The sequence below is a fragment of the Ananas comosus genome, linkage group 1, assembly GCF_001540865.1.
Source record: "Ananas comosus cultivar F153 linkage group 1, ASM154086v1, whole genome shotgun sequence".
Classification (NCBI taxonomy): Eukaryota; Viridiplantae; Streptophyta; class Magnoliopsida; order Poales; family Bromeliaceae; genus Ananas; species Ananas comosus.
In genome coordinates, this window is record NC_033621.1 from 22,675,122 (window position 1) to 22,700,331 (window position 25,210).

At 36.6% G+C, this 25,210-nt stretch overlaps 3 protein-coding genes and 1 long non-coding RNA gene across 7 annotated transcripts; 3 read left to right on the top strand and 1 right to left on the bottom strand.

The window, feature by feature from the left end:
• Positions 100 to 6,100, bottom strand: LOC109712849 (U5 small nuclear ribonucleoprotein 40 kDa protein). Of its 2 annotated transcripts, none has more exons than XM_020236636.1 (8): positions 5,853 to 6,100; positions 5,649 to 5,784; positions 5,103 to 5,553; positions 4,595 to 4,751; positions 3,619 to 3,663; positions 2,706 to 2,874; positions 1,702 to 2,063; positions 100 to 991 (listed from the first exon to the last, which is right to left on the bottom strand). In XM_020236636.1, exons 1-8 carry the CDS (start codon positions 5,912 to 5,914, stop codon positions 673 to 675), a joined length of 1,701 nt encoding a protein of 566 aa, XP_020092225.1. In that variant the 5' UTR covers positions 5,915 to 6,100; the 3' UTR covers positions 100 to 672. The 2 variants fall into 2 exon arrangements, with proteins under 2 accessions (XP_020092225.1, XP_020092217.1); XM_020236628.1 differs by having other exon boundaries at positions 5,649 to 5,787; positions 5,850 to 6,100.
• LOC109710271 lies at positions 6,637 to 13,931 on the top strand. 3 transcript variants are annotated; one of them, XR_002216326.1, is made up of 6 exons: positions 6,637 to 7,839; positions 7,914 to 8,054; positions 8,154 to 8,399; positions 8,494 to 8,907; positions 9,252 to 9,341; positions 13,818 to 13,931. It is a non-coding gene; the product is annotated as an uncharacterized LOC109710271 (long non-coding RNA). The 3 variants fall into 3 exon arrangements; XR_002216325.1 differs by having other exon boundaries at positions 6,637 to 8,054; XR_002216327.1 differs by having other exon boundaries at positions 6,637 to 8,054; positions 8,157 to 8,399.
• LOC109718118 (serine/threonine-protein kinase rio2-like) lies at positions 14,873 to 15,907 on the top strand. Its single transcript, XM_020244144.1, has 2 exons — positions 14,873 to 15,741; positions 15,819 to 15,907. The coding sequence occupies exons 1-2, from the start codon at positions 15,054 to 15,056 to the stop codon at positions 15,827 to 15,829; spliced, it is 699 nt and encodes a 232-aa protein (XP_020099733.1). The 5' UTR covers positions 14,873 to 15,053; the 3' UTR covers positions 15,830 to 15,907.
• On the top strand, positions 19,156 to 24,732 carry LOC109718110 (26S proteasome non-ATPase regulatory subunit 12 homolog A-like). The gene is made up of 11 exons (XM_020244133.1): positions 19,156 to 19,316; positions 19,933 to 20,121; positions 20,474 to 20,581; positions 20,678 to 20,782; positions 20,915 to 20,971; positions 21,090 to 21,286; positions 22,025 to 22,124; positions 22,212 to 22,324; positions 22,773 to 22,926; positions 23,016 to 23,093; positions 24,202 to 24,732. The coding sequence occupies exons 1-11, from the start codon at positions 19,314 to 19,316 to the stop codon at positions 24,418 to 24,420; spliced, it is 1,323 nt and encodes a 440-aa protein (XP_020099722.1). The 5' UTR covers positions 19,156 to 19,313; the 3' UTR covers positions 24,421 to 24,732.

The window sequence follows — 25,210 nt, forward strand, 5'->3', positions numbered from 1 at the left end:
TTAGTTTCTAGAATAACTTGTGTACCAATAAACATTTAAAGAAACGGAAAAAAAAAAACAACTTTATCTGAATCGGCTAATACTACATTATTAGAGAAATTAAGGGCAATTTGAGAAAATAATCCATTCTAAACAAACTGAGAGTCGGAGACAAAAGGTGACTTCACCACAATGCTGTAATTTGACCAAACTTATTCATCCTGACATAATCAGAGAACAGTACACATAATTATCTCCTTGGCATTAAACCTTTGGAACCAAAAATGTAGCTTATGAACTTTTACATGAACACTATGCTGATTTCTCTCCTCAACTAGTACCGGCAGTCCTTCCATCTCATCTCTAACATCTGTGATCTCTGAGAAGAGCTCTCCAACTCGGTGTCAAGCAGTCAAAATCGTCGTCCCTCGCTGATACAGAGAAGGGATTTCCGCAAAAGAAAATATTCCACCTGTTTTTTCTTCTATTGTAACTTACAGGTCAACTTAATGATAATCTGTAGAACTCCAGCTAGGGCTTTCTGGTCCATGCACGAATGTCTTGATAGGCATTCATGAAAAGAGAGAAGGCGGGACAACAGCTACAAAATCAAAAAATGGGTGGAATTTTCGTGCAAAACATGGGATTATGAAAGAAACAGCACGGCAAGAAGGTTTCCAGAAAACAAACTCCTCAGCCAACTTTGTGCAGTCCAATGTTAAGATCGGATGAAATGGAGATCATCAGCGGAAGCGATTGGTGCCATTCAGCTTTAAACACACGCTTCTGATGAGCTTGCACCGATTGCGAGGGACTATGGGTATTGTACCTGATGTCGAAGATGTGGATCACAGGATCAGCCGATCCAGATGAGATATACAAGCCGTCTGGAGACCACGATTGGTTAATTAAAGCGGATTGGGAGTCACTGCTCTCTTGCTTCCACCCAAATGCGTGAATCTCAGTCTGACGTAGCCTGATGTCAAACAACCGAAGCTGCTTCCCAGGTGCTCTGAAAGAAAATTAAAATAAAGAAGAGAAAAGGGGGCAGCACTCTGTATAAGCATCAGCTGGCAAATCATTCATTACATAAGAACAATATACGATTCAGAACAGCAAATAATGTAAGAGCAATGCTACCAACACTCATTACGTTAGAACAATAACATAATAACTAGAACAGCAAATAATATAAGAGCAGTGCTACCTATATACCCGAAAAGTGGGTATGAATCTTACACCCTACCCATCCAAGGTCCGGAAATTCCCACGCTACTCTTATCAATCCTCTTCTTAAATATTAAAAATCCAAAAGGGTTGTCTAAACCCTTGGAGGGTGCTAGATTTACACCCCACTTTCGTGAATACAAGTAGCATTTCTCATAATATAATACCAGGAATTATTAAATAGCTCAAGCAAGGACTGAAGGACCAAAGAAATATCCCACGAAAAATAGGATAGGGTACCCTCAGAATCAGTTATTCAGAAGTAAAATTCATGGGAGCCAATCAGAGTTGTTCTCGTGGGAAATATCTCAAGGTGGTATTAAGATCCCCACACAACAAGAGATTAGATACACAGATGTCTCCAGTTGAAATCTAACTTGCAAACAGTTCATATTGCATTAGATTAGTGTGAAAAGTGTCCACGGAAAGAAAGATAATAACAAGTTCTCATTTCATAGCCCAAGAACAGCTGAAGGTGGCTGCTCATTTACTTACCCTGTTTGAACCATGAATAAGTTAAAATCAGCTGGATTCGGCAACACGCTCATGCATTTGCTCTCTATTTGATGCTTGAATTCAGATCTTCCTGCAGCGAGATCAAAACCAATAATCCTTTTGTCTGCACCAGCTGACAGTATGGTTTTCTTTTGATACAATCCTGAAATGCCCATGACAGCAGAAGAGTGCAAGTTCCCGTGAACTTTCTTGTGGTTCCATGTGTCTCCTCTTTCTTGCCAAAGTACTACAGCATGGTCACTCCCACCAGTCACAAAACATAAATCAACCCAAGGCATGAAATTTATACTATTTATTATTCCCTTTAGATGCGGCTTTGCTTCTAAGAAGGTAACCTTTTTCTGTTCACATGCAAAAAAATAAAGATGTTTGTTAGTGTTTCTTTTGTTGGGGTGTAACAAAATGTTTCTTCTTACTAATAAGTAATTAGCTAATTTTAAGTTGTGGAGAAGCATTGATAGTGTAAGAGGAGACTGTTTATAAATACATCTCCAGGTCCCTCACTTTCTCTTATCCATCCATCTTCTGGTAACTGATGTCCGTGATAATCCTTAAGACTAGTCTTTCCTCTCTGAACTGATTTCTGCAAGGTCTCAGAACTGTATAGATGGTTATTCAAATAGGAAGCCCCATCATGTGTTTTGCAATACTAGTGCATAATATGTCATGTATTTTTGTTGACATCTTGATGCATATGTAAGAGGTCAGCAGCTATTATAATTTCAAAGTCTAGGCATGCTTTGTTATATACACTGAAATCAACAGGATGGATCATCACATCATTTCAACTAATAATAATATTTTTATCAGACTAGATATTCTGCAAATATTTCACGTCAAGTGTTGTCGTATGTAAATCTATATGCACAAATTCACAATATAATTCTTACTATCATAGTCACCAATATTTCGCAAGAGATTAAAACAGAAAACTTTTTAAGGTAAGACTATAAAGATAAGAAATTTTTAAAAAGAGTTCATACTTCTCCAGAAACATTGAGATTTAAAACTGAAATCTGAGAATCACCACCATCAGCACTGTACGCAGCAAATATGCTATCACCATCAGGATGCCACGTTAAATCTTCAGGCCATCTCCGCTGCTTTGGAGATAGACAATCTGTCGTGCTAAGCAATGAGGCAGTCGGTGGCCTACAAATATAACATTGACATGTTTTCGATTAAAAGGATATTACTTGATTGACAAAGCAGAAATGGAAACAAAAATAGTTGAAATGCAGATAAAGAGGAGTTAGGTGCCAAGTAAAAGGAAATTATGCTTCACCACTTGGTGTCCATCTTTTGTTGAAAGTGCAGTATCCAGAATAAGAAAGCATCCTTTCTAAGAGAACGAGAATTGAAGTAAAATGAACTTCAGCAAGTAATTGGAGTATCAAAATAGAAGACGAGTTCGAGGATGTAAGAAAAGTATTCAAATTTGAATAGCTTATACAGTTACACCCAATTCCTTCTCATTCTTAAAGTTGCAGAACATTTGACAGAAAAAGTGTTTCCAGGTGATATTTTCTCATCTATTTCAGTTCTTTCTCCCCATTTTAATTTCATTGCCCTTCCGGTCAATAAAGCAAGGCATAAGCTATTCTTGGTAATGTGTTCTTTCAAATCATGGTGGGTCAACATTCATTGAAGCAAATTAGGAGGAAGCAAGCTAGCAACTTCAGAATGCATGTTGTAACTTGACGTGTCAATATGTTATGAAATTCATCTGCTGTATGTGACAGGGCCAATGAAGTGTGCCCTCAAGTTTTCTATCACCTTACTTGAATGGAGTTGCTTATTAGGAGTTCTCAGCAGACACAACTATGTTGTCGCTGTAAGAAACTTGGCATGCTAACAAAACAGTAAATAAAATAAACAGTACTGTGAAAAGAATACCCTTTTGCCTGCAATTGCCATAAAGTCACAACTCCATCCAACGCACTGCAAAATCATTAAGTAAACTTGTAAGGATCTAAGAGACCTTTCGTTGCAATGGAACAGAATTATGTACAAATGGCTGAAACATCAATTACCACCTTTTCTTAATTGAAAGCTCTCAATGAATTAAATAAAAAATACAAATATATATAGAAAAAAGAATAGTATGTGGAGTTTTTAGTCGAGCATATGTAGGCAGAATTAATATATACTTCTGTCTCACAAGTGTAGTGTAGTTATGACCATGGCTCACTACATACAACACATCTTGAAAGGCACCAACGCACCATAACCACCAATAAAGCTGCCAAGAATGTAAAGAATAAGGTCTCCTTTAGCAACTGCCTTTGACACTGCTATAAGATTATTAGCAAGGCTTTTATTAGTTTATTCATTATTTGTAATTTGTACCAACTTTTGACATAGGTAGGTGGAATTTGTCTATATCATAGAAGCATGATTTTGCATTACATGACTTGCCACAAATAGATATTCTGATTAGCTGTTACTTTTTAAATGTCCCACTAGCACAGGCTTGAAGCAAAAGCGTGTTGTTGTAATATAATTTCGCAATATAATGCATAATTATGATGGTTTTACAAACTGGAATAGGTTCTCCACACTAAATGAACACCGGATAGCATATGAACACATAACAAGTTAACAACAACGGCAGATCAATACAACACTAAGGACAAATGAGAGATCACATGAGCAGATGTCTTTTGTAATGCAAATTAGTTCCTTCGCAAGTATAAGTCATTAGCTAATGGCTAGACATCAAATGGTTTTGGAAAACTCTTGGTTATCAAAAATTTTCTTATGCATTTCCTTGTATCCAAGACGTTGTTATCAAATAATTAGTTTGATTCTTTTCCAGAAAAATGGGCAGATAACAGTTTAAATTAGGGCATCTAGCACGTTCATCAGATACCTGGTTACAAAAAGTTGTTCATTAGCTGGACAAAGCTCAAGACTTCTCAACTTCCTTTTGTGCTGACTCGATTTAACAGTGGCAGTTTGGAATCGAAGCAAGCTGGGCGAGGAACGGCTGCGAATACTTGGAATCACATCCTGGTGTTCTTTTTGTGCTGCAAAACAGGATTACAAACAAAAATAGTAATAAAGGAATAGTTAGAAGTATTTAGCAAAGTAATTGAAAAAAGTTTGTGTGGCCCAGCTTCTAAAAAAAGCTTCTTTAGTTTCGAAAGCAGAAACTTCTGGAAACCAGTTGTTCTGTTAACAAACGGAGTGGAGGTTCTGGTGTATGCTAGAAGCTGAGATGAGCCTTTGGCCCCAAAAGCAAATGTTTTAATTTGAATTGAAACTTCAATTCAGTTGCAATAGGAAGCTTCTTGGACCAACTCAACCCAAAAAGAGCTTCTCCAAAGCCAAACAAAAACCAAACTTTTAAGCTCGTAAGGAATAATAGTATGGATTACCAAGCTTCCTCTCCACCCTCTTCTGAGTCTTCTCTTGCGACCCAAAAGAGCCTCTCTCAACCTTATTTTTGCTCAAAGATTCTTGTTTTAATCTCTCAACACCGCTATTGGATTGAGACGGAGACGGAGACGAAGACGAAGAGATGCCGGAGGCTGCTCTGCTGGAAACACCCGCCGGTGCTTTCGCCGGAATCAAATCCGCCTTCGCCGCCCTCCCACTCCCCGAATCTGCCGCCGGGGAATGCGTCTTTGTGTTAAGCGCCGGTATAAGAAGCTGCGGCCTCGACGACGGCGGCAGAGGCGGGGGCCTCGAATGAGGAGTCCCATTCATCTGAACAGGGCTCGGCGACCTCTTCTCAACTTTGATCCCCCCATTAACGCCATTGGAGCGCGATCGGAGGCGCCCGAGCTTGGATTGGGAATCGCCCAACCTCTTCTCCGCCTCATCCAACTGTATTAATCGATCACAACAAAATAGCTCAAATCAGCGATCGGAGACCGAGATCGGAGGGGTGGGGGAGCGAGAGGGACGGGAACGGAATCGACCTGGGATTTGTAGTAGGCGAGCTTCTGCTTGAGGTGCTGGACCTCCTTGGTGCGGTGCTCGATCAACGCCACCAGGGCCTCCTCCTGCTCCCGCTCGGACTCACCGTCTCCGGCGCCGCCGCCGCCGCCGCCGCCGCCGGCGGCGGCGAGGGGAACTCGCGGGGGGTCGCCGTGACGAAGCACAGGACGCTGTGGTCGGAGCCGTCCTCGGCGGCGGAGGGCTCCTCCAGCTTCGGCTTCTTCAGAAGCCGAGGGTCCATCTCCATCTCCTCTTCCTCCTCCTCCTCGAGCGTTCGATGAGGTGGGGTATGGGAGAGGGTTAGGGTTTTGAGGTGATTGGAAAGCAAATGGAGAGGAGGTGGGAGAAAGAAGCGCGCGCCTATGGCTTTTCCCTCGCCGCTCCACGATATAGTTTACGTACAACCCCCGCCTCTCTCTCTCTCTCTCTCTCTCTCTCTCTCTCATAATCCAATTATTATTATAATATAAAATGAGATAAAAATGTACAATTCTTATATGAATTATAGAATATTTTAAAATCTCATATTTTAATTTATTTAATTTAAATAATTTAATAACTTTTCAGAAGCAAAATTTAAACTAATTACTTATTTTAATTAATTTCTAGTTACGTAAATTATATAAAATATATAAATTAAATTCGTAAAAATAGAGGGCACATTGAAATTTTAAAGTTAAAAAGCCACTAATTAGCTCAAATCAAAAAACTTAAAGATCAAATAATAAAATTAAAATTTTAAAACATTAGACAGTTAAATCCAAATAGAAAACAATCGGGTTTTGTTTTGTATCATAATTTTTTAGCTACAAAAATATTATTTTGCCGGTTTCATTTCTGAAAAATATATATTTTTTTTATTTTTCAATCAAATTTTAGGTTAAAATAATATTTTTAAAAAATTATTTATCTGAAATATTAAAGTCATCAGTAAAATTGAAACAATTTTAAAATCCTAGAGAGCCTCAATTAAAATAAATCAGGGTGTTATCAAAGTGGCTATAGTTGTACTTTTGAATTTTAGTTTAGTTGTACTTAGTTATTTGAACTCTATAATATCAAAAATATTCTTACACTTTCAAGTTGTTTCAATTGGCCATAATTTTTGTGATATTTTTTTAACTAATGTTAGTCATTAGATCCTAAAGAATTCATGTTTACAAAAAAAAAAAAAAAATTCCCTCCAAATGCCAAGTAAAATCTACATCGTTTTTTTGACTTTTTAAAAGCTTAGACAGTTTATTTGCAGTTCAGAAAAATCCGCTATATTTTTTTCAAAAAGAAAAATTAATAATAACTTAATTAGATGAAAAAGGGACTAAATAAAGCAATAAAACTGCTACATGTATATCTATAAAAAAATAGGTGTAACTTTTATACCCAAACTATTTAATAATTGGATGATCACTTTATCTATAAATCTATAATCTATCATCTATAAATCTATAAATCTATAATCTATCATCTATAAATCTATAAATTATTATTAATTTTCGTAGGATTCAAATCCTTCCCGTATTTCAGGGAAAAAATGGGTCTCACCCCTTCTCTTAACTTACAGAATAATTTTTTTAAAATAAAAACTACTTTCTCTCTCGTGTCGTTTTCTTCTAAAACTCTTCCGATTCTCCCTTCTCTCAATCCTATCCGTCCCTTCCTCTCCTCTCTCTCTCTCTTAATTTATTTTTTTATTCGTCCGTCTGTTTACCTTCCCTCTCCCAATCTTTTATATTCACACATTCACCTTAATGCTTCCCTCCTCTTCCCTTCCCTCCCGTCTCCCATCCCATTCCCTCCCTTCTCCTCCCTCCTCATCCATACCTTCCCCAAACAACTCTTCTCCCTCTCTGACCTCGCGCTAATGTGCACCCTCCTCACTTCCCTTGACCACCTTCGTCGTCGCAGCAACAGCCTCCTCGGGTGCCACGTCTGGGCCATGGGGCCCCTCAAGCCCACTGAGCCCTCGGGCGCCATGCAACGAGGTGAGGAGGAGCTTCTCTTAACAGGGCCATGGCGACGGAGTAGCGCGAGCTCGGCAACACGGGGCTAAGGCTTAGCTACGTCAGTTTTAGCGCCTCTTAGCAATGTATTCGGCCGCGTCTCTCCCATCGCTGTCGTCACCGCCGTGCGCCACACCTTCGACCTCGGGGTCAACTTCTTCGACACCTCCCCGTCCGTATCCCTAACTCTAGCCCTAGATCTCCTTCTTTGTACGAGCTTCGAGGTTCGATCTTGATGCGTGGCAGGTACTATGGGGGGTAGGTGTTGGAGGCTATGCTCGGCGAGTGCCTTAGGGAGATCGGGGCGCCGTGAGAGGAGATCGTCGTCTCCACCAAGTGCGAGCGCTACACCGATGAGTTCATCTTCTCTAAATTAGTTGGATTTCGGTAAGTGCAAGCTAATCTGAACTCTTTGAAGTTGGTTTGCTGTAAATTGATTTTCACAACCATATGAAAATTCGTCTAACAGTATATTCTGATTGCCAGTAGATGTGACTGAGGGCAAAGTTGATAAGTAAACAACGGAGTTCATTCCAAGCAATGGATTTTGACCCCTAATTGATTTGCTTTATTCTCTGATTGCAAATCAATTAAGTTTCTACGTATGCTTCGGGAGCCAGTACGCCCTGTCTGCATAAGTCAAAACAAAGCATATTAAGGGAAAAGAGAAAATAATACTGCATGTAATATCTTATAACAGTTATTGTTGCACATGCATGCTCTCTCTGTACGGTAAGTCGTTTCATCTCCTCTCTCCGCCATAGCATCTCTCCCCTATTTTCGTTTCAGATGGGATCGTGTTTCATTAAATCTACCGCTGTTTCAGATGGGAGAAGGAACGCTGTAATGGACAGGAGAAGAAGCAACAACGCGCGGAGGGGGAGTTGAGAGCAAATTCTCTCTTTTGTACAAAAAATCAAAATAGAGAGTGCAGTGGTTCGGTTTGATTTAGAGGTTTAGGTAGTGAGCGGTTCGGTTCGGTTCGGTTCAGAAGTTCAGAAAGAGGCGGTTCATTGGTTCGGTTCAGATGTGTAGAGACACAATGAGCGGAGTGTAATTCAATATTTCTTCAATATTTCTATACCTGTGGGGCAAATTAATTAGTATACATAGGCCCTACTAATTAGAAGTGATCATTTGAAGTTATAAAGAATTTGCCTGCTTTAGCTTGGGTATTAAGATAGCACATATGCAAGTGAAGCGTTTTATCGAATATCTCCACGAAACAGGAAATTTAGGAGTAAGTTGATTGCTGCTTTAATTTTTCTAGAATAAATTGATTGCAAATTTAGTCCTGAACTTTTGATTCTAATTGGAGTTCAGATTTTAACAATTTAGTACGCGAAATTTGTTAGTAACAATTAAGCACTTTCTGTTAGACTACTATCTGCAAAAATATCACATCAGTCATCAGCAACACTTTTAAAATAGAAACCTCATGAACATGTGTAGCTAAATGAGGCTAATTGAAGGATTTAATCCTCATACAGCACAAATTTTATAACTAATCTATTGAAATTCAAGGATATAGCAGGGTCAAACTCGAAGAGAAATTTTTTAATCTTAATTTTATTTTTGTTTCAGTGTGTAGAAGCCATTTTAGCTCCTCTCAATTTTAGGCCAGTATTGAGCAAAAGAATGAGAGACAAATTCGCTGCAGTTGGCATACTCCAGGTAACTTTGGGTGATTTCTTAAAAGTTTGTGTTATAACTGTTAACTTTGATCCTTCTATAATGTATGATTTTGGCTTCTTGCGTTCAATAAATTAACCATTATAATCGCGCACTTCTTTTGTCTCTTAAGTGTGTGCTTGGTCTAACTTCTAGAATAACTCATATGAGTTTTTTAGCCTTCTTCTTCTACTTCTATGTCTGATGGGTTTATTGACAGGGTTACCTTGACAACATGCATAGGGAGTTGAGGTTAAAGGTTAATAAAGCACACTAAGACAACTTTGGTACAGATGGCCGGATTCAAATTTCACATCTCAAGATTAAAAACTGTGATCTGGGACAATTTCTGCATTTATATATAAGATACGACAAAGTGAATTATTAATCCAAAATTAACACTATTTAGTATCAATTTGAGATGGGGTGGCTTTGGATATTATCATAGGCATAGCCTAAGGCATACACTGTCTGAAAGCTTGCAAAACTGAAATTGTACTACTTGCATAATTTTAACTTAGTTGCAAAACTGAAATTGTACTACTTGCATAATTTTAACTTAGTTGAGTATAATCTATGAGAAAAGGAGGAATTGTAGGCCTCCTCTTCCTTTCTCGAAAAATGCGCGATGAGTATGCGGAGGCCAACGCGATCGTCGCGCAGGCGCTCGACGCCGTCAAGACGGTGTATTCGTTCACTGCAGAGCGAAGGATCGTCGGCAGCTATGTGGCCGTTCTGGAGAAGGCTATCGGGCTCGGCGTCAGGCAAGGGACTGCGAAGGTGCTGGCCGTCGGGTTTACAGGGCTCTCGTTCGCCATTTGGTGGTTTCTGGCCTGGTATAGCAGCAGGTTGGTCATGTTCCACGGTGAGAGCGGCGGACGGATCTACGCGGCGGGGATCGCCTTCGTCTTGGGTGGATTGTATGTATAGTTTTTCCTTTCAATTTTTGAATGTTTCGTCTAGACTTATGAATTTTCTTTCACCTCACCATATTGGGTTGAGAGGACCTTTAGTCACGAGGAGGTGATGGGAGGGGGATATCGTCGATTGATCTCCTCTTCCCGAGCTTCCTCTTTCCCGACGATCTCATCTTTCCCAATGATCTCCCCGGATGATCTCCTCTTCCCTGACGATCTCCCCGGATGATCTCCTCTTCCCCGACGATCTCCCTGGACAATCGCCTCTTCCTCGACGATCTCTCCTGCTTTTGAAATTTGAAAGAGAGAGGGAAAGTGGCGGGATCGAAGTGGGTGAGTTCTATTTATAGTGGTGATCATGATATTAACGGTGTGAGAGAGAGACTTCTCGAAAAATCGCGGCACACGGTCCACGAGGTCATCCTCACCTCGTGGACCGCATGAGAGAGTCCACGGTGGACCCGTGGACTCTCTTCTCATTTTCCATTATATATATATATATGATGAGGAAGAGAGAGAGGAGATGAGAGAGAGAGAGAGAGAGATCTAGGCTACTATACATCGGTAGCACGGGCGCTCCGTGCTACCAAGTTGTTTTCGATGACTGTGGGCTTCCAAATCAACGATCGGCTCCGTTAAGTTGATCTACACTATTGAAAGTATTTAGAAATTAAATTTCATAATTTTTCAATATCATTTACCTATCAAACAAGTGTCTAAAATTGAAACGCGCTGAAAATAAAATCTCATAAAAAATGATGATAAAAGATTAAATTCAAGATCAGATATACTGATCTTATTCTAAATAGTGAAAAAAAATTTTATAAATTCATCGCATTTGAATTGTTTTACAACCGTTAAACTCACAAACACACCACATCGGCCATTAAAATTGTCAATTTTGAGATCTTTTGATCACTAGTCAAATGATGTCGAAAAAATTTAAAATTTAGTTTCCAAATACTTTCAATAGTGTAGATCAAGTCTAACGGAGCCGATCGTCGATTTGGAAGCCGCATCATCGAAAACAACTTGGTAGCACGGAGCGCTCCGTGCTACCGATAGCATAGTAGCCGAACTCTATATATATATATATATATATATATATATATATATATATATCTGGGGCTACTATATTCATATGAGTATAGAGCTCTTTGTACTCATAAGTTTTTGACCGTTCAGATGAAAAAATGTGTGGTTAGGATGAAAGTGGTTACAGTTAGGTTGATAGTGGGGCCCCTAGGGTTGAGTGGGTGGTTGGTTGAATAGTATAATCTAACGGGTGAAAATAATTAAATGGTAGATCTAACGGCCAAAAACTTATGAGTACAATAGGCTCTATATATACTCATAATAGTATAGTAGCCGGACTATATATATATATATATATTTATATTTATTTATTTATTTATTTTTTAAACATATTATTGTATAATATTTTAGTTGTGTTTTTGTGAGATTAATTTCTCAAGCCCAAACAACCCTGACCTAACATAGTTGGTTATTTGAAGTCGATGCATGTCAAGAGAAAAGAAAGAAAAGAAAGAGTAAAAAGAGTTCAAGTTCATGACATTGTTTACTACTGGTTCTCGCCCATATGGGATTTTTCATTACAAGCCAAGCCCAAAAGTTCTTGCCTCGGGAAGTGGCGGCCCGACGTGTAGGGTAGCGACAGCAGAGGCAAAACTAGACAGAGAGAGTGAAAGAGTGTGTGTATTTAGGCCCTTCAACCTCATCATAAGGTCGGGATAGTGGTGCAACACAAAGAAATTGGCGTTTATACCTCAGACGTAGTCCTGGCACAGAGGGTGGTCTCAGGGGGAAGGAAATCCTATCTGGCCTCTTCTTCTCCTCCCATGTTTTGAAGATCCGCGTGATGGGGAAGGCCATCGGAGGCTGGGGGGAGAGGGGAGTATTGCCTCTGCCATCACCACCGTCCTCGTCGTCGTCCTCACAGTCGCCCATAACTCCGCCGCCGCCACGCCACAAGAAATGGCCGGCGACCGGAGGGGGGAGAGAGGGGGAGAGAAAGAGGGAGAGAGAAACGCACAAACGATGTTTACACAAACTGAAATCGATCGAAGCTAAGCTTAAATATGATTAAATTAATTATTAAAATTAGATTTACGATCGACTCACTCATCAAGATGCCGGATACTGGTAGACCCATCGGAAACGTCCGGATCTTCTCACTAAAATAAGATCAAACATAAAAAATTAACCAAATTGTAGATAAAATTGTGGATTTCCATTCAACAACATGAGATCTTTTAAATCGGATCAGTAACAAATTGAAGCAAAAAAATGGGAGAGGAATCATTCCAGACGCTACAAGAAATTTGTGTTTTAGGGGCAAATATTATTGTTGCTAAAAGAGGTAAATTTGATACTAAAACTGTTAACAACATTTAATATTTAACGTTGCCTATGCCTGAGTTGGTAATTCTTTCACCAACATTTGAATAAAATATTGCTAATAACAAGTATAAGGAGACATATATAAGTAGATTTAGTAACATTTATCATATGTTGGTATAAATTAATCATTTACAACATTACTAAATATTGATGGTGTTGGTATAAACTAACCATTCCAACATTTCTAAATGTTGCTAATATTGGTATAAAGTAATCACTTCCAATATTACTAAATGTTGAAATTTTTAATCTAATATACAATATCTCATTCAAATGTTGCTAAATATTATACTAATTTTAAAAATTAAATGATAGATAATGTATTAAAAGATAACCAATAATGTTTTAACTAATTGTCATTCAATAATAACCATTTATGCATTTAAAATCACAAGATCAATTGAAATTACAATACATAAAAACACAAATCAATCAGATATCTCATATATTTCATATTTAAGTTGTTTAAACATTTAAATGTTTAATCAATCAGATAATGCTTAACTAATTGTCATTCAATAATAAACAAGTTGCCGGCATCTATATTTGCTAGAATCCATGATTTTCCTATCAAGGGCTTTGTAATTTTCTTCCTCGAATTTGAGCAAGAGTTGTAAGCCGAGTTATGTAAAGAAAGTAATACACAATTCTTGATTCTAAAGGAAGTAATGCACAATATTCTACGATTTTCTATCAATTTATTAGTCCTATTTTACTGTACCAGACTAGACAAAAAAGTTAAAATTTCTTCTCAACTATCTAGACGCACTAGGCTTAGGTGTTGTTTTTTTCCAGCTTGCTTGGCATTTTTTATTTCTTTTATATATTTCACTAATATCTAAAACTCTTTTAATGTGACACATAAATCAATAAAGTTTTTATAGTAAAACTTTGGAAAGGTGATTTCTTCTGCTTTCTTAGGTTTATACTATTTCATCCTTATAATTATATTTTTTAGATTTATATTTTTTGTTTCTTTTATTGCTTACTAATGAATCATATTAATTTGTATTTTTTTCATGCTGTTTAACTTTTTTTTATTTTTATCAATTGCTTGTATAAATATACACCACATGACATTTTTGTAGCATAATTCCATTTGGAGTTTTTGTAACTTTCTAAGTTGACAATTCTTACGCAGACTTTAATTAAGGAAGTAATTGCCGGGCTGAAAGAAGTTTACAGAGCTCTACAAATGCAGATGCAATGTTCGACGTAGGTCTATTACTTTTTTTGGTAGTTTCCGAGTGCAAATGACAACATTTTTCTTTAATGTTATTCTTTTAAACTTTTATTAAATTATTGTTCTTTTTATTATATTAATTTTCTAACAAACTTATGAAAAGGAGTGATTACTATTGATCTCAGTTGTGAAACAAAATCAAGAGATTAGTAAGAGAATTTAATTCATAGGTTTCATTTCGTTATTGTTGAAATTAAATCAATTCTACACCCCTCTCTAAAGAAGTTATTTAAATTACACAACAATTGACAGAGTAAAGTTATCAAAAGCTTTGATTAAGTTGTCACACTCATCAACAGGCTAAATAAAGTATACAGGTTATTGGGCCATGGGTGAAAATTGAGCTTTTACATTAAGCGGTGGGTCTTATTGAAATAAAAACAAATAGTTGAAACTAACTATTATTACTTTCAAATTTGTTTACATGACTATTGTGTATTCTTTCATATTTTTTTGTTAATTTTCTTTATATTCCATACTAATTCCGTGATGGTATAACAATTTTTATATCCATCGGCAAGTGTCATAATTATTGATTTTTTTTAAAAAAAAAATCTGATTTGGATCAGGAAAGAAAAGAGGATGGATGATGATTAATTAAATCTGAATCTGAGACAATTCAATTTGCCCTTCTTTATTTATTATTCTTCTTTCACAAGATTTCAAATATTTTTTTAAAATATCTATGCATCAAATTTTCATCTTCTATAGTTCTTTCTTTTCCTTCTCTTTTTTGAATTGTATTACTATTCTAAAAAATTTTAATTTATGTTTACATTTTTAACCTATCAAATGTGATTTTTATCATGCTGTGTTTTAATGTATATTTTACGTTTTTAATCAATTAAATGTGGTTATATCGTGCTATTTTTTCTTTACATTTTTATTTGTTTATTTACTTCGCAAATAAACAAATAAAAAGAAGAAGAGGAGGAGGAGCGAGGGAGGAAAAAGTGTCGGGGCGGAGGAGGAGGAGATGGTGGAAGCGGGATTAGGGTTTGTCCGGCAAGTGAGGTCGTTTCGTTTGTGCTGCCGAAGCAGCTTATCATCCTCGATGAGGATGATGAGGACGAGGAGCGAGGGAGGGAAAATTGCGAGGAAGATGATTCTCCAATCGGAGATTTGGGATTTGAGATGTCTCAGAATCGTAATGATGCTGATGAGGTTATGAAGGAGGTGAAGGTTATTGATGTTCTCAATCATGAAGAAGAAGAAAACGAGAGGAGAGCAGGGGAAGCTCAAGGAATTTCTGATTCCCATCTAGAAAAGGAAATGCCGGACGAGGATGTTGATGTTGATGATAATAATGATGCCGATGACAAAGATGACAAAGATTGCGACGACAACAACAATGACGATTGTGCCAGTGATGATGTTGGCAGTGGTGGTAACGGCAGTGGCGGAAACGACCAAGGGAAGGTTGGAGGAGCAAAGAGAGTATTGGTGGCTTCCTGCGATGCAAGCAGAACTCGGTCTCGTATGGGAAAACAGAAAAGGTTATCCTACACTTCTTATTTTAAAGATGTCTCTGATGATTCAGGGCAAGAAGGAGATGAGAAGGAGGAAGAAGAAGAAGAGGAAGAGAAGGAGGAGGAGGATGAGAAAGAAGATGTTAATGGTGAGCCCGATCATGGAACTAATGTAGAGAGTTCTTCGATTTTCATCAAGAAGAAGGTCCCAGGAAGCAGTGCGAAAAATAATAGGGAAGCTCCTCTGAGTATCAGTGTTGACCCCTTCTGTTCGGATGTGAATGATTTCGTCTTGGAGTTTGAGATGGGCTTGCTTTCATCCAACGAGGAGGATGAAAAGGGGAGAATGAAAGGTAACACAGTGAATGACAAGAAGGAGCCTCTAGAAGATTCAGTTCTTCCTGATAAGGATCCTTCTCCTTTCAAACAGAACTTTTGTGATGAACAGTTGCCCCCTCTGGCATTTTCTTTTGGAGATGAAGATGCTGTATAAGTTGGGATGTCGGAACATGAGAAAACGTTGGACGAATTATGGGCTGACTTTGAATTTGCTATGGAGTCGAAGAATTTGGCTCTTATCATACAGCTGAGGTATTACTGCTTTTCACAATATTTTTCACAATATTTTGCATAATTGTGCATGTAAAATTTCTAAAATTTGGTTCTTTTGTGACCTCCAATTGGTGCCTTTAAAGATGGAAAAGACACTTCTTCATCCTCCTCCAGTTAATTTTTTTTTAACAAAAATAGCATGGCTTACTTTTCTTTCAAATTAATTCAATTTTTTGATTTTTCTATTTACATATAAATATCTATTTATATATAATTATATATATTTTAAAAAAATATATTAAGATATATTAAACTATTTTTACATGTGATTTCTATTTACTATTGTTTTTTTGCCATATTTAACAAAATAAGCATCAATCTTGGCTGAAACAGTAATGCCAACAATATGAACAACATCGTCAACTTTATTAAATGAACTTAACTTGCTATGTGATATTAACAATATTAAGCCTATATTTGTCTATTTTGATTATATTTGATTATACTTTTTTTGGATTAGATGTCTATTTTGATTAGATGTGATACTACATACATAACTCATAATTCCTATGATGTAGAAATATAGTCATTTATATATGTAGTTTTCTTTATATTTACTTTGTGTGTTTGTGAAAGTCACTGTATATAGTTAGTAAAATGATTATTTCTTTCTTTCCTCTCGATAATTTCTAGCAGTCTAGACTACCACCAAATAATAGATAGATTATACAGCAGTATATAGAAATAGGCGTAGACTTTAAAGGTCAGTTTTTGATAAATGTAAAAATAGTATGGATTTTTTTTTTGCAGCAGTAGATACAGCGTTGGAGGGCGTGGAAGGGAGTAGCAGCATCCTTCTTGATGGCTTTTTGATTGTACTAGGTGTAGACTTTAATGGTCAGTTTTTGATAGACGTAAAAATAGTATGGATTTTTTTTTTTGCAGCAGTAGATACAACGTTGGAAGGCGTGGAAGGGAGTAGCAACGTCCTTCTTGATGGCTTTTTGATCGTACTACCATTTGCACTGGATGCAGTGTATGTGCACATTTACTGTCGACTTAATTTTTAATACTATAGAATGCTTGATTGGTAGCATCTACTGGAGCACTCACACATTATGCATATTTCGTGCCTTTGATATTTTTCTCTTATAATTTTGTCTAGAGGAGTTGGTAACTACTGTCTGAGTTGAAAGAAAGCAATAGTAAATTGACTTTCCTTAGTGCAGGAAAAGATGCATATTCTGTGCCTTGGATATCAAGAGTATATCTTCATCTAAAGCTTTCATGCTATTGAATGATCGATTGCAAAAGTGAAATTGAAAATTCTCTCAGTAGTTTAAGATTTTATTTATTCCAAAATATAGTTCTCTTTCTGTGAATGCATACGACATTCAGATAAGATGAATGTATTTATGGGCGTAGATATGCATGTATAAATTTTAATCACAAACTTAATGCTAAGTCATTTCTTTTAAAAAAAGAAGAAAATAGTGGCTCGAAATTCTTACTGATCATTGAATAATTTAGATAACGTTGCATCTTTATATAACATATTCTTTTTACTATGCCTAATATCATAGCGAATAAAATAATAATAAGTATTATTAGATGTTTCAATTATTTTATTAGAATAGGGTAACTCATTTTATTTATAATAAAGCAAGTTTGATAGTCTAATGGTAATTCTAATATTTACTACAATCCATCCACAGTCACCGATGAAAATCAAACTATCTGAGCTCAAGTATTATTTCTAATTTACTTTAATTATAATACGAATACATTTCTCTTTATAAATTATATTTGGAATCATAGTTACAACTAAGGAAAATAAATTATATTTTTTCAAATATTTTTATTTCTAAATATATGCTCTAAAAGATTTATTCTACATATATTAGAGTTTTACTTCTTTAGTTAGTTTTGTTATGCATTTTTAGTTAATTTTGTTATTTTTTTCTATCATCTTATTTTCTAGGTAATTCTACAAGACATTCTTCACCTTATTTACAACTAATCAAAATTTATTTTGAAGAAAAAATAAAATATGTCATGATACAATAATATTTTAGAAGGAGAAGAATAAGCATATATAATTGACTATACTAATATCTATCCGCCGCATCGCGCGGGTCACTGCACTAGTTATACTTAATTTTTGAAAAAAATAAAAATGTGTAAACATAACATTACTTAGTAAGAAATATGCTATTAAAATAAAATGTAAATTTTAAATACACAAGCAACTGAGTTGTTACGGCCTTTTTGAAATTTTAATAAGAAAAAAAGCTTAACTATAAAATCCTTTTGCACTTTACATTGTGTCTCAAATAATTCCTGCATAAAAATTTAAATTAATGTAAATCATGTTTCTACTCTTATGTCAAATAGGTATAATAATTTAAAATTTTTATTAGTTTTTGATGAAAGTGTTAACAGCAATAACGTGGCAGGATTATTTGATTTGAAAAAAATTTAAATTCTAGCACGTGAATATTTTTACATGATTTCTCTTATATTTAGAAAGTTGAAGGTGCGCTTAAAGAAACTTAAATGAACCTAAAAATATAGTATCTTAATATACCGTCGTTAAAATTAACGAAAAATGTCAACGAAAGAGTTTATTTGAGAAAGAACTAAAATGAAGAGATTGATATTATCTAAAATTTTTATGCAAAAAAATATTTGGGACCCTGTGGTTTAAAATGTATCAAGTTAGTACTCTGTGGTTTCGCACTTTCTTACTTGCATACCTTATGGTTTAATATTTCGTTAAATTATATACAAAAAACCTTCAAATACCATACCTAGGTTTATCGTATATTCATTTTTGTACCCTTTAGAAAAAAAAACCCCGAAATGGATAATAAAAAGAAAAAATAAAACCATAGGGTCCTAACTTGATACAAAAATGAAACCACAGAGTACTAACTCGATACATTTTAAACCACAGGGTATTAAAGTGAGAAGGTGCGAAACCGCATGGTACTATCTTGATACACTTTAAACCGCAGAATACTAACTCGACACACTTTAAACTATAGGGTATTAAAGTGAGAAAGTGCGAAACCACCGGAAGAGTATTTGAAGTTTTCCTAAAAATATATAAAAAATTAGTGTGAGATTTTTCATTTTTTTTTTTTGTAGGCGTAGAGAGAGAATTGCTGAGCAAGCAAAATGAAAGGTGCGAACTGAGAACAAAACGAAGTTGGGCCGAATACGGGTCGGAAATAATATATATTCGATCCGATCGAGAGAGCGGCGTCGTTGCGCACTTGCCCTCACTCACCACCACCGGAGCGCTCCTCCTCCGCAGCCTCCTTTGTACCCTCGTCTAGGGTTTCCTCTCCTCTCCCTGCGATTTCCCACCATGGTGAGCTCCTCTCTCTCTCTCTCTCTCTCTCTCTCTCTCTCTCTCTCTCTCTGATTATCTTCTCCGATTCTCTTTCTCTTGGATCTTCTCTAAACCTAGGTTTCTGCTCTCATTCATGTCGACTGCACTAGATCTTGTGATTTGATATGGATTCATTGATGTAATTAGTAAATTTCGAATGGGAACTTTGCTTGTTTGCGAAGAAATCGTTCTAAGGCATGTGTTGAGGAGTATTTGGGTACCCTTGGTTGAAACATCGTCTATATGTGGGGGTTTTGTTGAATATAATGGTGATTTTATTAAATTTAAAAGCTCCAGCTGTAATTTATCAATAAATTTACTAAATCTTCCAATATAATTAACGGGGAAGCTAAAAAATGAAGCAATTGTAAGTTTTATTTTTTTGGTTGGTGGGGGTGAGCGTCTATTTTGATGGCCTGTAGTTGGGGTGGTCTCAGTACATTTTTACCTATTATTTTTGTAAATTATGGCAATCCTTGCATTGTGTAGTAGCACTTCAGTGTTATCTATGTTTTGTACCATAACAGGACTAGTGATTTCTGGTTATGTGCATCTTTGTCAAGTAGAGTATTGACATTGGAGTTGTTGACTGCAGGAGGAGAATCTTGATGCGGCAATAGAGTCTCTTCTGAATGTGGAGAAGCAAATGAGGCTGGCCGGAGATGTTGCGGGAACTAAGAAAGCAGTTATTGACATTTTGGAGCTTTGTTACAATGCGCGTGCTTGGAAGACCTTGAATGATCAAATTGTTCTTCTGTCGAAGAGAAGGGGCCAACTTAAGCAGGTAGAATGCTTTCCGTATTGTATTGAATTAGATCTTTGTGTTATATTTAAGTTGGGATGTAGCGGACTTGGAGAGTGTATCTCTATTGATAGCATTTAGTGTTTGGGCATTTTGTTTGTCTTTGCATTATTCAGACCTTTTGCTGCTTAGCGGAACACTATTCCAATTGGTATTCATGTGATTAGTTTTCTGTGATATTTCTTTAATACCTGTATTAATTGCTTCACTTGGCCGGCTGCTTTGATTGCCGTCTGTTTATGATAGGCAAGTTATGGCCTACTATCCTTTTTTTTTCCTTCTGAAACTTATCTCGTCCGCATGAGCATTATATTAAATTGGTTTGTGTATACAGGCAGTAACTGCTATGGTACAGAAAGCAATGCAGTACATTGATGAGACACCTGATTTGGAAACACGCATCGAACTGATAAAAACACTGAACAGTGTCTCTGCTGGGAAGGTAAGCACCATCAAATTGGTAGATGTCGTGCTTGGAGATATATCTAGGTGCTTCTACTAGTGCTTGAAAAACATGTGCTTATGAGTTTGTTTGCAGATATATGTTGAGATAGAGAGGGCACGTCTGATCAGAAAACTTGCAAAGATTAAGGAAGAACAGGGACTCATTGCCGAGGCTGCTGATTTGATGCAAGAAATTGCTGTAAGTTATGATTCTTAGGCTTTATCGGTACTTTCATTGTTATTTTCGATCTCATTTCTAGTTGGTCCTTGTAATCGTACTTGTGAGCAATATGGTTTTCTAGTCCTTTTTATTGACAACTTAGCTCATCAGGTGGAAACTTTTGGAGCAATGGCAAAAACCGAGAAGATAGCTTTTATTCTGGAACAAGTATGCTATCATGCTCTTTTTTTTCTTTTCTTTTTTGACACCAGTAAAATCAAGTATTAATCATTCTCGAAGGCTAATTTATCTCTTAAGTGCTTTCACATAATTGAATTGTTTGCAGGTTCGTTTGTGCTTAGATCGCCAAGACTATGTCCGAGCACAGATTTTGTCTAGAAAAATTAGCCCGAGGGTTTTTGATGCAGATTCTTCCAAAGAAAAGAAAAAGCCAAAAGAAGGTGATAATGTTGTTGAAGAGGCGCCGGCAGACATACCTTCTCTGTTAGAGTTGAAGCGCATCTACTATGAACTACTGATTCGGTATGTTGATGCTTGTAACTTAATCGGCTGAAAAGGTTTGATCTTTATCATTTGGAGTTGGCTTAAATTTATTAAAATTTTATGATCTGCAGCTGAACTACTGAGGTCATGTTCCAAGTTGTTGTGAGAATAACATAACCACATGTTATGTGGAACAATGCCTTCATTCACAGCATATTCTAAGACCTCTTTCCCTGTCTTCTGGGCATGTCATTCGTCAGTTTTTTTTTTTTTTTTTTTAATATAGTTTGGACTTTTTGGTCCTCTTGTAGCTCGATTCCTGCCAGTGCTTCTTAGATTGACACTGCAGCACATAATAATACTCAAATCTCTCTTAGTCTTGTAACTAATTCATATGATCTTATGAATTTTCTACATATTTATCCGATCTTTTGACAAAAGACAAATCCCCGGACCTAAACAAGTAACATTTTTCATTTTTATTTTGAAAACAGTAAAATTAAGGCTTTAATAGTTCCAAAACCCTCCAGTTCAGTGCTTAGCTTCATTTAGTGTGTTTGAATGAGTCGGATGATTTGCCTTGCCCTTGCCGTGGATGCTTCTTGTTTTTCTAGGTTCTGCAACAAGTTTGTTTCATGTTGAATGTTCTTTAAGCTCTTCGATTTCAGTTGTTGTTTTCGGCATCTAATTGTCTTTATGAAGCTGCTATTTGCTATTCCTGCCGTAGTTGGTGTCATAATAAATAATTAACTATTATTTGTATTTGCTTTTTTGTAGCTATCATTATCATAACAATGATTACCTGGAGATCTGCCGGTGTTACAAGGCAATATATGATATTCCATCCGTGAAAGCTGACCCAGCACACTGGATACCAGTAATTCTCTTAGATCGATTTTTTCTGCTGTATTTTCAGAGGTGTTGCATGATTTTACTGAGGTAATTAATTGCTCTTGTTCTTTAGGTGCTCAGAAAGATCTGCTGGTATCTAGTGCTGTCACCACATGACCCAATGCAATCAAGCCTTCTGAATGCTACTTTGGAAGATAAAAATCTTTCGGAAATCCCTAATTTCCGGTAAGTACTTTTTAAATCAACATTTAAAATGAACCTTTCTTTTCTCAAAAAAAAAAAGAAGCACCTTTCATTATGAAAGGGACTTTTACCTATGTATCACTTGCAAAATCATTTATTTAGATATATGTGAATGTAAAAGCCAAATTTTCATAAACACGCCTTAAGGGAGTCATTCAATTGCTTTTTTTTTTTCCTTTGTTTCTTTGGGGTGCGGGGGGGACTGATTTTTTATTAGAGAGGCTTTTTTGAAAATGTTCATTTTTGTAATGTGCAACTGTAAACATCTGCGATAATTAAGTGAAGGGCATGTATGGAAATTCATATTTTGTGTATAGAAGATTTTACTGGATTAGTGTATATATATTCTACCTCTTTATGAATCTGATATTGGTTAATCTGATATATTTAAATACTCTTGCTAATCCTCTTGTCGACCGACCTTTCTCAGTCTACTGTTAAAGCAGCTGGTTACCATGGAGGTGATTCAGTGGACAAGTCTTTGGGAAACGTACAAGGATGAGTTTGAGAACGAGAAGAATTTGCTTGGGGGGTCTTTGGGTACGAAGGCAGCAGAAGATTTGAAATTGAGGATCATTGAACATGTATACTCACTGGTGCTTGTTATTTTATTTCTCTCTTTCTGCATTTGGATCTTTCTCTTTTCACTAATTCAAATTCTATATTTTTCCAGAATATCTTGGTGGTTTCGAGGTACTATTCAAGGATTACCTTAAAGAGGCTTGCTGATCTATTGTGCCTCAGTTTAGAGGTTTGCTTCTTTCCCTTCATTTTTCGGCTTCTTTCCAATGTTTAATAATAGTAGAGAATTTGGTATCTCAATCCTAGTTAGTTAATTCGCGAATTATTCGCGAATTATTCGCGAATTTTTGAGAAAACGAATTAAACGGCCGTATCCGTATTTTTTCAAAAAATTCGGAAAAAATCGCGAATTTTTGAGGAAAAATAATTATTCGCGAATTATTCGCGATTCGCGAATAATTCGGCCAAAAAAACGGCCCTTGGGCGTGGGCCCGGCCGCCCGGGCCCGCGGCCGGGCCCACGCCCGCTCTCGCGTGCATGCCCGCTCTAGCGCGCTGGCACCAGCCTGGCAGCCTCACGCGCATGCCTGCTCTCGCGCGCGAGCTCACGCCCGGGCTCGTGGGTCGCGGGCCTCGCAGGTCGCTCGCGTTTGTGGGCCTTCGAGCTCGCCCAAATAGAAAAAAAGAAAAAAATTCTAAATCTCGCCCGAAAAAAAAAAACCCCTTTTCTAAATGTTTGCCCTCCTCTCCAGTCTCCCCTAAATAAAAAAAAATTCACTCAATCAAAAATGTTTAGTCTCTTATGGACTATCTTAATCTCTTATTTGCTTGATTATTTATTTATTTTGAGCATAATATAATTTACTATTTTTTTACTTAATTAGCTTAATCTTGTAGCTCTTTATTCTTATATATTTTTTAAAAATATGAGTATTTATGCTAATTGCATAAGTCTTGCGAGAAAAGATAATTTAATTTAATAACCGAATTTTTGATCCCGAATTTTTAATTAGTGAACGTATAATATCCGTATAAATCACGTATCCGAATAATTGGCGAATCCATTTTTCAGCCGTATTTTTCAACGAATTTAAAAATTAGAAAACGAATTTTATCCGAATTATACCCGTACCGAATTTTTGCCGAATCCGAATTAACTAACTATGATCTCAATTGAATTACCATTATTCTGAACCACATGATTGTATGGTACTGAAGACAAAACTGACGAACAGGTTTGGTACTGAAACCAAAACTTTCAGAAGTATAGGCGGCCATTTCAAATTTGTTGTAGGCTTTATCTTTAGAAGCCCTGAATCTCCTCTCTCTGCATTTCAGGAAGCGGAGAAGCACTTATCCGACATGGTGGTCTCAAAATCATTGGTAGCAAAAGTCGACAGGCCCATGGGAGTCGCCTGCTTTCAAACAGCAAAAGACAGTAACGAAGTGCTCAACTCCTGGGCGACGAACCTGGAGAAGCTTCTCGACCTCGTCGAGAAGAGCTGCCACCAAATACACAAGGAGGTTATGGTTCATAAAGCTACCCTAAACGCTTGAATAGCTATAATTTAATTAGCTATTCTTCGTTAATCTGTGAACTGAAGCTTGAAGTTACAATTTTTTTTTTCAAGCGAGGATAAGCCTTTCTTTGATTTGGCATAGCTCGGTCAGAATTTAATGCATGCAGAAGCTGAAAAACAAGCTATTACGGCATTGTTATGACTAGCTGTATGGTATTTTGGATCTGTTCATCCTAGATTACAAATCTTTGATTTTGCAGCTCTGTTATTTTCTACTTTTGCAAGAATCCGAACAACTGTGCCATGCTTTATCTTCTATGGAGCTATTGAGATTCATATTCTCTTTCCACATTGAGATGTACTATTATGATTATGACTTATGAGAGTATGCGAAGAATCACGGAGTCATCAGCGCACCATTGCCTGCTAACCTCAGCTGAGCTAGCAATACTCTCTCTGCATTTCTGTTGTTAATTTCAGGATGGATTGACAGGATTGGTGCCATCTGCAAATTAGTGTGAGGCAGAGTCATTTTGGGGCTATAATGAAGTATGAGTCTTTTTTTAGAAAAGAGAGTTATTGAAAAAGATTTGACTGAATAACGTACGGGTGCTTTTCTAAACAGCTTCACTAAAACAATTTACTTCTGAGAAGACACTACTATATCACGGTAGACATGATAATTTGTTTTCATGTAGGTTTCTGGAACAACGGTTGTGCTCCAGGAAGCTGAAGTTGTTTTTTTTTAAAAAAAAATTTTTATTTTTATTTTGAGGAAGCTGAAGTTGTTAGTAAGTGTTGATAATCAATGAGTGAATATTTTAGCA